Below are 12,728 nucleotides of genomic sequence, written 5' to 3' on the forward strand. Positions count from 1 at the left end.
ACTCCCCTTGGATAATATGTACATGGAGTCATAGAAAAAAACAAGATCCTCTGCGAGTTGCTTAGCTTTACGCCCCTCAAAGAGCAATCTACCAATTTCGAGGTGGTAACACTGAAAAGAACCAATGAAACTCTCAACATTTTGCCACTCAGCAATCCGAAGGGTATACTTCTGTAAATACAAGACAAGTTGTTACATAGGTATCATGAAATTTCTCATTCTCAATGAGTTGCAAATACTTATTGTTTGCAATGTTTCGTTGAAAGGGCACAGTGGATGCAATATGTATTTGTTTTTGCATTAATACATGTTGTACAAACGCCTCTGTTACAAGGTGAGAATCAACATTTCTTTGTCTGAGAGCTAAAATTTTACCCTTCCAGTGCTTTGATACATCTGGAATTGCAGATGCTTTCACCCTGAAAGCTCCCTTCATACTTGGATGCATTGTACCCAAGACGAGCAATGATACGTATCAGTGATCCAATTCCCTTCTTCATCTTTTCTGTTACGTACTTCTATTGAGAGAATGCTTGTTCTTCTCTCATGCATTATAACCTATGCAGTAGAAGTAAAGAAGTACGTATTAATCCCTAAATAATAAGCATTTTAAGTCTGTCCAGTAATCACCAATATGCCATACAAATCAACATGGCATTAAGAGATATTTACACTTTTGTAAACAGACATAAACATCGATATCGAAACGCATATGGATATATACATCAATACAAAGTATATATTTAATTTCAAGACATCACTTTAATCATACCATTTACATTAAATATAATGAAAAAAATAACACAAGAATACTCAAAGAATTTCGCTAAAATAAATTTTATTATAATGAAGAGGAGTCTGATTTGACTCAATACATTGTATGAAATGTGGATATTATAGAGTAGTTGTTACAAGGATAGCAGTCACATGGCATGAAATCTTAATAGGCACATTGGATTGACACCTGAGATATTCTAAGACTCAACACATTGTGTGTTTTATGGATGATATGATACAAGAGTTTCATAGATCATTGCCAATTGGCATGGAGATCCAAATGGACATATAGGACCAATAAAGTAGAGGATTTTTGAACCATCGACTTTCAATAGATCCATATCATTCAACACAAAGGAATCACTCACCACATCAAAATAGTTAATCGCGAATTCTATGCTTCACCTAAACCTTGTATAATACATGCATGTACAAAAAAAACACCTGCATGAATCCCTTTTGGCAAAAAATATCTAGATAGCTACATGAATAGAAACAATACAAAACGTGGCCAATTTACCTATAAGCTGATTTGTTGATAAGATTGAATCATTGCTAATCAAAACCCATTGCAAATGATGGACATAAGAAAACATCAATCCCATCAAATATAAAAGTCACTAATTAAATGAATAAATTTTGACACCACAAAATATGGTAGATTTACCTATAAATTGAGCTATAGAATCTCTGCTCTACCTTGTGTTAAGTGCTGCAATAACAATTGATCCTTAAGTTAGAACTAGCATCAAACCCTATTATAAAGATAGTAGAAAAGGGATAATGTAGAGAGGAAAAAAGAGAAAGTTTGTCTGAGTACGCGGGAGAGAGAAAGAAATAAGCACATATCCAATCTTGCCCAAATTGATCTCTGCAAAAGACAATTTTGCAAAAGTTAGTATTTACATGAAAGTATACTGAAAAACAGTAGAAAAGAGGAAACATAAAGAGAGAAAGAGAGAGGGAGAGAGAGACAAGCACTTATGCAATGTTACCCAAAATGATCTCTGCAACAAAACAGCGAGGATTAGAACTAACATTGTGTTGTATTGAAAAGATATCAGCAAAAAAAAAAAACAGTGAGAGATTAACACATTTTCCTCTTGCTCCAAATAAACTCTGCAAGAAAACAAAAATTAGAACCAACATCAAACTCTATTGAAAACATAATATAAAATAGAAATAACACATAGAGAGGGGGGAAAGAAAGGAGAGAGAGATAAGCACCTTTGTCTCCTACCCCAAACAACCTCTGCAATAAAACAATAGTAAGAAACGACATCAAACCCTATTGAAAAAACAGCAAACAAGAGAAAATGCAAAGAGAGATGGGCACCTGTGTTTTGCCCAAAATCTGAACCTGTGTGGAGAAGAAAGTGCAGAGGTAAGCAAAACGCTCAAAACCCTAATTACTCTCAACATGGAGTTTCAATGGAGACGAAAATTCAGGAGTACAGAGAAGAGAGGGAAAGTGATCTGTTGCTCAACTTTTGGGTCAAACTGATTTCGTGAGAGGGAAAAAAACCGAAATTGAATCCCCACTACCCATTTTTTTTAATAGAAAACCCAAGATTTGGAGAGAGAAGATTCACTCTCCATGGATGTCAACATCTAGCCTTCCTATTGGACAATCCAAAAGGCCCACATCTTAAACTATATTATTTTTAAGGGCCCATTTGTGAATTCATTTTTTTCCTAATGATAACAATTAGTGTAACTTATATTCATGGTCTATGTATGTCAAATTTAGAATGAACCTCCAAGGGAAACAAGAACCTCCTGCTTTGCCCTACTCTATCAAGTGTACTTTGCCACATGCTGCCTGGTTTCCTCGTCTTGCTTGGAAAAGTTTGCTCAAAGAAAAGGAAGACTCTTCTAGGAGGTTCTCACACCTATTGGAAGTAGTCTATCTACACCCATGGCTGGAGTGGAGGATTTTGCACTTCAATTGGCTTGAGTTCACAATCATGTGTGAAGGATCATGGGACGATTATTGTTAGTAAAGCCTTATGAGCAAGACTAGATATTTGGGGTTCCTGTATTAAAACCCTCAATGTCTACAACCACAGAGGTTCAAGCATGTTCCAACTTCTAGATAGAGATTGTGGCTAGACAGCCTAAAGTGGACTCTTGGAGTGTTGAAGGAGGCTACAACAACGTAGAGACGTTTGAGGATTAGCAAGGCAGATGCATGGACTTTGAGGGCATAGGAGACAAGCAAGAGCCATGGGAGGTCTGTGGAAAATCAGAGTGGAAGCAAGGATTGAAGTGTGCACAAGAGGGAGAGAAGAGCTCACAAGTACAAGAACAAGTCTTGCTTATTCAGTTGCTCATGAAAGTACAACTTGGGTCACTCTCACTCAAAAGTTGATGTAGACCCCTTGCCTATTTATATAGCCCCAACTGGCTAGGTCTAGGGTTTCCACTTCCCCTCAGAACCATTCGCACCTACCTACCCTTATCCACTCCTGCATGAGGGTTTATATGCCTATATTCTCAACAAGGTCTTCATTTTCGCAAAAGCCCATAATGTTGGAGTGATCCAGCCTTCCGTAGACACAATGGGGGTTACAAGTGGTTGGGTCACATCTTCCTTGAGTACTTGGATAGGTTCTATGTGGGGGAGTGGGGCAATGCACAATGAGGGAAAGTTGTCAACTAGTGGGGGCCACCTTGTCAAATCATGCTCTAATTCTCATCTCCCTAGATGCCCTTGCCTGAAACCTTGACCCCCAATCGTGTGAGAAGGTGAGAGGACAGATCAGACAACTTTCGACCAGGGAGTGGGTGCAGGATGGAGGGATTACAGAGGAGTTGGCATTGGCCCTGGCGGAGTCCAACATGAGTTGTCAGGAGGCAGCCATCCAGGGAGTGGGTGCAGGATGGAGGGATTACAGAGGAGTTGGCATTGGCCCTGGCGGAGTCCAACAGGAGTTGTCAGGAGGCAGCCATCCAGACTCAACAGCAATGCTTGGAGGAGAGGCCCTGTGACGAGATTCAGTAGCCATGCAGAGATTGCTGCAGGAGTCACCCAATGTCCAAACCCTCCATGCCAAGAGATGAGGTCACAAAAAGCTCGTGTGAGCTTGGAGGGCATGTGGACAGTTTGATTTCCGCACCTCAACTGCTTTCTAGGTGTGAAAAGGAGAGATCCTGCACAGAGAGTACTTCAATAAAAGGTGCAGCCAATTATATTACTCAAAAGAATTTAACAAAGAACATATATCAACAGTCCAGCTGGAGCTGTCTGTAATAAGAAATGACTTACATATGTAAGCCTCTCGAGGCAGTTCGGGGAGGATGGGTATAGAAGTCATGGAGGGGGAATGTAGTGCCACCGGGGTCAGCCCACCTATGATGTGAAAAACAGGTCATGGCCCACCCAAGCGAAAATGTACTACTGGCAAAGCTCCTGTCTGTGAGTAAAGAATTGCATGATCATCACCTCACTTGGGTTAGACCTACCCCCAAGCCCACAAGGATACAAGGGTATGTTCCCATGTTTCTACTCCAGAGTATTGTATCTGCTATAGTGTATAACTCTTTTTGATTGGGCTTCTTCTCGCAATATATTGGATCCAGGGCAGATTGCTCCACCCATAGATCATGCCTTGTTTAACTGCTTGATATCAGGAAACCTCAAGCCCTTTTGTGAATGACCGATGCAAAAGTGGGATACAGTTGTATAGAATGGTACTATTAGAGATTCTTAGACAATATCCTGTTTTTGAGTGTAGTAGTTACATTGTTGTCTCTGAGGCTAATAGGTTAATATCTTTTGGTTGATTTTGTGGGCTAAGAAATCTTAGGTCAAATTGTGTCCTGTCCCATTTTTTATTTGAGTGTGGAGTACGAGTTACGCACATCCAATTATTCACACAAGTAACCTACTGTCACAATTCATAGAGAGAGGACATGTACAGCAACCAAAGAAAGGGGACTGCTGATAAAATCTGCTGTTACAACCTCATCCTTGTTTATGGCATCCATCTTTTCTAACCCTGGTTCAAGGCAACTTGTTTGATGGAGCCATTCCGTACAGAGTAACTCATGAATAAGCCGGGCTCCTTGCTAACTAAAATGCTTCTTAGTGTCCTCTGATAATGCCATGTCAGTGCAATACCAGTTACAGACAAGATCTTCAAAAAGGGAAGAAAATTGTGCTGTTTCACTCAATTTCTTCTTGCTGCATGCTGTCAAACCTGTAAGATACTAAAGTTCTCTTTCAGATTCAGGTTCTATGCTTGACTAGATGGCTGAGGTCCACTGGGTTGTCATAGACCAGCTCAAGTGCATGCGTATACAATCAATCATCATCTCTGTCTCTTACCTTAGCAGGCCTCACAATGTCATCACCACCTTTTTTATTCCTGTGTACAGTTTAATCCTGCTTTTGAAAAATAAGTATTCCAGCAGCATTTCTCCTTTAATCCCTGTGTACAGTTTAATCCTGGTCTTGAAAAAATAAGTATTCCAGCAGCATTTCTCCTTTAATCCCTCAAGTAAATGTAGCCTTCATGGTGTGTGCAGGATTGCTTCAAAATTGGAAGTGCTCAATTCTATAATCCCGAGACGCAGAAAGACAGAAAAGCTGAAAATTCAGGTAAGCGTTAATAAGTCGTCCCATCCACATGCTTATACAAGCTAGTATGATTATCTCTGTAGTCTGGCAACAACATTTGAGTAGGGAGAATGCCCAACAGCAGAACTACAATCACCAGAACTCATAGGCACACTTTCCATCCTCACAAATATGAAAGCGGTTTGCAGCTTTGACCTGAACTTTGCACTTCTCCATGTTCGAGATAAGAGAGTAGGAAAATGGCAGTCACCACAAACACACATGTTCTTTATAATACATATAGGTGTACACCCAGGTGTATGGATAAGAGAACATGCAATAGCCAACTTCTCACTATGCCCGTATAGCACATCTTCCTCCACACCATCTGATATGGCTTGTGACACCTAATGGAAACAAGAGGGCTGCCCTTTCACCAGCAATTCTTAACCAATGTCTTTTAGCTTTGCATAGATATGTTCCCTTTGGGAGATGGATCTTATCCCCCACAGTAAATGAATGCACATTTCTACTTGTATGAGTCTATTAACAACATTCACAACATTTTAGCATCTTCCTTGGTCAATTGCACTTTCTCAATATTCTCAACCTTGTTGGCTTCCTCCTGCAAGCCCCCAGTCGCATGTATATTACTCATGCAGACATATGCTGCAGCACATTTTTTATCAAGCTGTATTGCATGTTCAAAGGCCCATCTCCCAAGCTCCACATTTTCCCATTTTCTACAAGCACCCAACAGAGCCCTCAACATTTCTAAACTTGGTTCATTTGGGATAATGCTTACCGCCTTATTAAATTGCCCTGCACGGCTGAGAATATCAACCATACAAATGTGGTGTTCTAGAGTTGGGATGATGCAATACACAGTGCTCATAGTATCCAAGTACATTAGCCCCTCCTCCACTAACCCTGCATGATTGCAAGCAGTAAGTAAAACAATGAATGTGACACTATCAGGCTCTACATGCTCTAGTAACATTTTCTGGAATGAGTTGATAACCCTTTCAGCATTGCCAAGCTCAGCATATCCAGTAATTAGAGCATTCCAAGTGACTACATCCCGTGCTGGAAGCTTGTTGAACACTTCTTGAGCTTTTGCAAGCGCACCACACTTAGCATACATGCTCACCAATGCAGTGTCTAGCACAATATTATGATTTTCCCCTAGCCCCAGCCTGCGGACCTCAGCATGTATCTCTTCGCCCTTCTCGGTTGCTCCTATGCTGCCACAAGCTTTCAGAATGCAAGCAAAGGTCACTACATCTGGCGAGAGGCCCTCATTTCGCATGCACCCAAAGCATTTCAAAGCTTCATCACCATGTCCATGCTCAGCATATCCAGAGATTAGGGCATTCCAAGACACTACGTTTGGTGCTAGAAGTTCATCAAACACTTCTTGTGCTTTTGCCAATGCACCACACTTAGCATACATGCTCACCAATGCAGTGCCTAGCACAATATTATCATTTTCCATTAGCCCCAGCCTGCAGATCTCAGCATGTATCTCTTCACCCTTCTCAGTTGCTCCTATGCTACTGCAAGCTTTCAAAATGCAAATATAAGTGACTGCATTTGGGGAGAGGCCCTCATCTCGCATGCACCCAAAGCATTTCAAAGCTTCATCATGATGTCCATGCTCAGCATATCCAACAATAAGGGCATTCCAAGAGACCACATCCCGTACTAGAAGCTCATCAAACACTTCTTGTGCTTTTGCCAGTGCACCACACTTGGCATACATGCTCACCAATGCATTGCCTAGCATGATATTATGGTTTTTCATTAGCCCCAGCCTGCAAACCTCGGCATGTATCTCTTCACCCTTCTCGGTTGCTCCAATGTTAGTGCAAGCTTTCAAAACGCAAATAAAAGTCACTGCATTTGGGGAGAGGCCCTCACCACACATGCGTGAAAAGCATTTCAAAGCTTCAACAGCATGTCCCTGCTCAACATATCCAGCAATTAGGGCATTCCAAGACACTACATCCCATGTTGGAAGTTTGTCGAACACTCCTTGTGCTTTTGCCAACAAACCACACTTAGCATACATGCTCACCAGTGCAGTGCCTAGCACAATATTATGGTTTTCCATTAGCCCCAGCCTGCAGACCTCAGCATGTATCTCTTCACCCTTCTCAGTTGCTCCTATGCTGCCACAAGCTTTCAAAATGCAGATAAAGGTGACTGCATCTGGGCAGACACCCTCATCTCTCATGCGCCCAAAGCATTTCAAAGCTTCATCACCGTGTCCATGCTCAGCATATCCAATGATAAGGGCATTCCAAGAGACAACATCCCGTGTTGGAAGCTCATCGAACACTTTTTGCGCTTTTGTAAGTGCACCACACTTAGCATACATGCTCACCAATGCATTGCCTAGCACAATATCATGGTTTTGCATTAGCCCCAGCCTACAGACCTCGTCATGTATCTCTTCACCCTTCTCAGTCGCTCCTATGCTGCCACAAGCTTTCAAAACACAAGTAAAGGTGGCTGCATCTGGGGAAAGACCCTCATCCTGCATGCACACAAAGCATTTCAAAGCTTCATCACCATGTCCATGCTCAGCATATCCGGCAATCAGGGCATTCCAAGAGATAACATCCCGTGCTGGAAGCTCATCAAACACTTCTTGCGCTTTTGTGAGCGCACCACACTTGGCATACATACGGAGAAGGGCAGTGCCAACATGGATGTCCTTCTTCAGCAGCTCTGTGTTAAGAATATCTGCATGTATCCTGCTGCCTCGGCGCAGGTCCTTGTGTCTGCCACATGCCTTTATCACCTCGAGGACTGCCGCACGGGAGGAGTGGGATGCCTGTCGTACCGTTCTGAACTCTCCATCTTTCGTCTTCACTACGGTTCTTCTTCTCGAGTCCTCTTGGACCCGAGGCGGATTGCAACCCCCATCCAGCCATGGCACCTGCCCTGTTTGCTTGTGAGGGGGGCTCTGTGATTGATGAAACAGTTGGATGTGAAGTATGTATTGAATGGAGCTGCAGACGGCGAGGCTGTGATATGAACGCAGTAATTTACCTTGCGGTTCCGGTTAGTGTCCCAGAATTGGGAAGGGTCGCTGAGGTAGTAATACTCCTTCCATAAGCAGTCCAGGTCCATTCGTGGTACATCATCAAATATGCTGAAGTCTGAGAGCTGCCCTCACTCGCTGCTTGACAACACATTATGAATATCACACAGCTACTTCCTTTTGATCACAAAAGGGTAGCGCGAATGAGTAGCCAGCAATAGACCAATTAGTTGATTATAGTCTATACTATTAGTTAAGGGGAGGTGGGGGTGGGTGCCACATGGCAGCTCCCAACCTCCCCACAAAGAAACACGGGGGCGGGTGCCACACGTCCAGCACCTGCCCTCGCCATGAAATCGCGCCCGCCCTAGCGCGAAGCGCCGAAGCGAGTCTAGGCGTGGAGCGCCTAGTTATGAATTATGATCTTTATCTTTTGTCTTCTTGCATATTATTGTTGCTGTCCTCTCCAAGTGTTGTTTTTCTTGTAAATACAAAGAGGCAATGCAATCAATTTGAGGGCTTAGAGGACTTTCATAGGGGCTGTTTCAAAAATGAAAAAAAATAACATATTTTCCACTTTCAAGTCGTCACATGGTGTTTCGAGTAGTTACTAAGATAAAAAACTTTTGCTTTTTATCCAAAGTCGGGGCCAAATGCATGAGTTTCATAGATTGTGGCTCGTTAATCCTAGTCAAATATTAAAGTAGGTAGACTTAGTTGTATAAATAGACTTAGTTACATAGAAGGTGACAAGCCTTAGTTTTGTCATTTGCTAGTGAGTTTAGAGGGAGTTTTGAAACTACTCATGAGAAAGTCCGCTTAGCATAACACCCCACACATTACTAACCTAAGGACAAACAAAATTTTGCTTGGGGAAGAGAAGAATCCTCTTGGAGTGATATATTCAATTTTCACCATATAGTAGAGGAAATCATAGCTATTTTTGGGTTTTGTGGAAAAAAACCAACTCAATTAGGGTTGTGAATGAGAAAAATGCTTATAAAGGTAACAATATCATTTTCATGGTGTTGTACATATTATAATACAATCTTATTTCACTATGTTTTTTTAAAGGCAATGCATTGAGCTAAAGTTCATTTAATCACAACGCGTGGGCATGGGTCAAGTATTCATGGGTGAAAGTTCATTATGTTGAACAACTTGGAGACCATTTCTAGTAATCATAACTTGTGATTCTAGAATATGAATGTTCTTATCCAAAATGTAAAAGCAATTTCAAATCAATACCCAATCAAAAGACCTTTTATGTCATACCAAGGATCTGATTCATTGATCTCAAGTTGTGTGTGAACATCCTCTTCCTAGTCACAAGCTTTCAAGATTTCCTAAACCTTCAAAACGCATGAGAACCCCCTCCAAATAACAATAGACTCTTTATTGTTTTGAGGAGGACAACATCTTCCTCCTAGTCCTTCCGTCTTTGTCTTCAAAAATCGCTATTGAAGTGACAATTCTTCTTGAAGATGAAGCTAATGTCCACCAATTCACACAAGATACAGATTGAAGATCCTAATGGTCCTCCCAACAAGACACACTCCATACACACCATCAAAAATTTGGGTGGCCTTTACAATCAACTACTAGCTTTATGTTAGTGCTCCATGTGTCTCATCAAGATGTTGTCTCCCTAACAACTTATTCCAATCTACCACATACTTGCCATGATTAGCTATATTATTTGCTTTGCATGAACCTAAATATTTTACATCACTAATTGGTTTACTCATATGCATTAGTTCTAGATAGCATTTCTCTAATTCAAATACAACTATCATTTCACCTATCTTCATTTTTTCATATTTGTGGCCATAAGTAGCTCCAATGTTTCATTAATTTTATGCTAAAGTACCCTTTATTCACACCCCCATTCCTCCATAAGCACAAGTCCTCGACATTAGAAGCAGTTTCTAGATGCACTAACTTTAGGTGCATATAGATTATATAAACTAACTTGCCACCATGGGGATAGGACACATTTAGGCAATTTGCACAAGGCACACATTTTAGGAGCATTTTAGCACACATTCTATAGACTAGGCACTTGGGTATGGTTGTTTTAAATAACCCACAATGGCATTGGTTTTGTTGTCCATAACCTCAATCCCCAAATTCAATGGATATCATATTTGAAGAGTTTCACATGTTTGCTTTTTCTTTTAAGGAGTGGTGATGTGTGCTTCAAAGTGAAAACCTCTCAATTGGGTACATTTACCTATAAGAGTATAATTCTAACTTGCAATTTTTATAGTCAAACCTTTGGTACCTCCAAGTCTTATAAACATTACGGGAAATATTATAATTGACTAGCTTATCTCAAATTATATAGAAAACCTAATGTTGAGTACATTACATACGGAAGAATCGCTAAATTCTTACACATTAACATATGTGGCCCTAATAAGATCATTTTGATCAACCAACGAGGGTTTCAAGCCCATGCACATGACTGAAGAGGCAAGGAGAAGGTAGACAAGTGGGTCAATCGAAAGGCCAAAGAAGCATCATACAACATTCTTGGAGAATGAGATGAAGCATCTAAAGGTGCTCGTGTTTAACAAGCAATATACACCTTGGAAAGTTTCACAAAAAGTACAAGTCTTAATCCCAAAGAAACAACAAAGCCTAGCACCCACTACAATATGGAGAAGAAAAGAATCGGCTCAAATGTCAACACAGATAAAAGATTAGAGAAAAAATCAAATAATAAAGTTTAATGGAGTCACAATTAAAGAGCTAACAAACAAAGAGGCCCCACATGATTAGGTACCAAAAGTAAACCAAAAGAAGCACTAAAGCCTATAAAGGCAAAAATCAAATGATCTAGGATGGGAAGTAGGCTCAATGTTAACATGTTTGGAAGCATGAAGACATTAGACTTTGCAGCCACATACTTTTTGGAAAATTATATCAATTATTCAAAGCCTTGTATAAATTTTTCAAGAGCCAAGGTCTTCTCTGTGCAAATTGTCAAACGGTCGAATAGAAAAAGGGACTAAAAGTGTGGAAAGAGGGAAGTCTGATCAATTAACCAAAAGATGGGCATGATGGCCAAGGCGAAGGGGAAACCCTAACCCCAAAATTCATGTACAAAAGTAATGAGTCTAAATGGAAATTGTTATTCTTGAGTGCAAACTTTTCTCCTCTACTTTCTTGCTCTAAAGTCTTGTGTGTGTGAGAGTGTGTGTAAAAGTGCGAGATTGAGGGAGGAAGAGAGAGTTTGAGGTGAGGGACAAGGAGAGTGAAACCTCTAATCTCTTCTCTAGTACTCTCTCATGCCCACCGTGCTTTTTCTTGCATGATGAGGGCCATAGAGGGTTGAGGGGCAATGGAGTACTCACTTGGATCATGGAGCTAGAGCTTGCAACTTTTTTGGTAGGAAGCATGTGACTCTATACTCAATATAATGATTTGCTTCAATCTGCATGCGAGTGACTAGGTGAGAGCTCATCTACGAAGCTAGCATTCAAGCTCTTGAAAGAATTACAGCGTGCCTAATGGCCTCAACATGTTACATGTGTAGGATAACATGTTGGTTCTGTTGTTGGGACCAAGGGCACATGGATTGTGGATTGCTCATACACGTGTTGCCATGAAATACGAGGGTGCTAATCATATCAACTCTGAAACATGTGCAACACTTAGTTAGGCTTGGTTACATTTTCTTAATGATTTTTGACAAATACATTATGGAATTGATAAGTGGATTTTTTTTGCCTAGCGTAGGATGCAATAAAACACACATTTTTTCTTATAATTTTTTCCATTTTTTATTTCTTATTTTCAAACATAGTGCCCATAAAACTCTCTCTTGTATTCATGGAGAAGTATGTGGCACAAGAGACAAAGAGAGAGCTTCTCAAATAAAAATATTCATTAATGAGTTTTCATGTACTCACGCCATGTAGTGTAGGAAGGGGCAAGGATCTAATTGGGAGCCTCATGCGCTAGTGAACTCACAAGGAGAAGGGAGCAAAAATTGCAAGGGTACATGCATGAAGGAGTACCTTGGGTAGGAAAATTGCCATGTGAAGGAGGGCTTTGGCCCTTGGAAAAACACAGGGGATTCACTAGTAGTAATAAGGAGACGTCACCTGCGAGCAAGAAATATATGAAAATACCCCTTATCTACCCCCTATTTATGGGACCTTACCTTATAAAATGTACCTTCCTTCCCTTAAATAACCCCTCCCTTACACTCACGTGGTACCATACGGTAAACCCTAGTGGACCCCCCAGGTGGAAAAAATGACCACTCAAGCCCTTGGGAGAAAGTTGTGCAAAAAGAGGGGGCTTCGACCCTTCACAAGGGGAGTTAGGGTT

General features: G+C 40.9%; 1 protein-coding gene across 1 annotated transcript; it reads right to left on the reverse strand.

Moving 5' to 3' along the window:
- Positions 1 to 913: 913 nt before the first annotated feature.
- LOC148035528 (putative pentatricopeptide repeat-containing protein At3g47840) lies at positions 914 to 8,589 on the reverse strand. Its single transcript, XM_087677482.1, has 3 exons — positions 8,396 to 8,589; positions 4,046 to 8,309; positions 914 to 3,930 (listed from the first exon to the last, which is right to left on the reverse strand). The coding sequence occupies exons 1-2, from the start codon at positions 8,474 to 8,476 to the stop codon at positions 5,895 to 5,897; spliced, it is 2,496 nt and encodes an 831-aa protein (XP_087533608.1). The 5' UTR covers positions 8,477 to 8,589; the 3' UTR covers positions 914 to 3,930; positions 4,046 to 5,894.
- Between the last annotated feature and the right edge of the window lie 4,139 nt (positions 8,590 to 12,728).

The sequence above is a fragment of the Lygodium microphyllum genome, chromosome 5 (assembly GCF_053477565.2).
Source record: "Lygodium microphyllum isolate KBCC chromosome 5, Lygodium_microphyllum_v1.1.10, whole genome shotgun sequence".
NCBI lineage: Eukaryota > Viridiplantae > Streptophyta > Polypodiopsida > Schizaeales > Lygodiaceae > Lygodium > Lygodium microphyllum.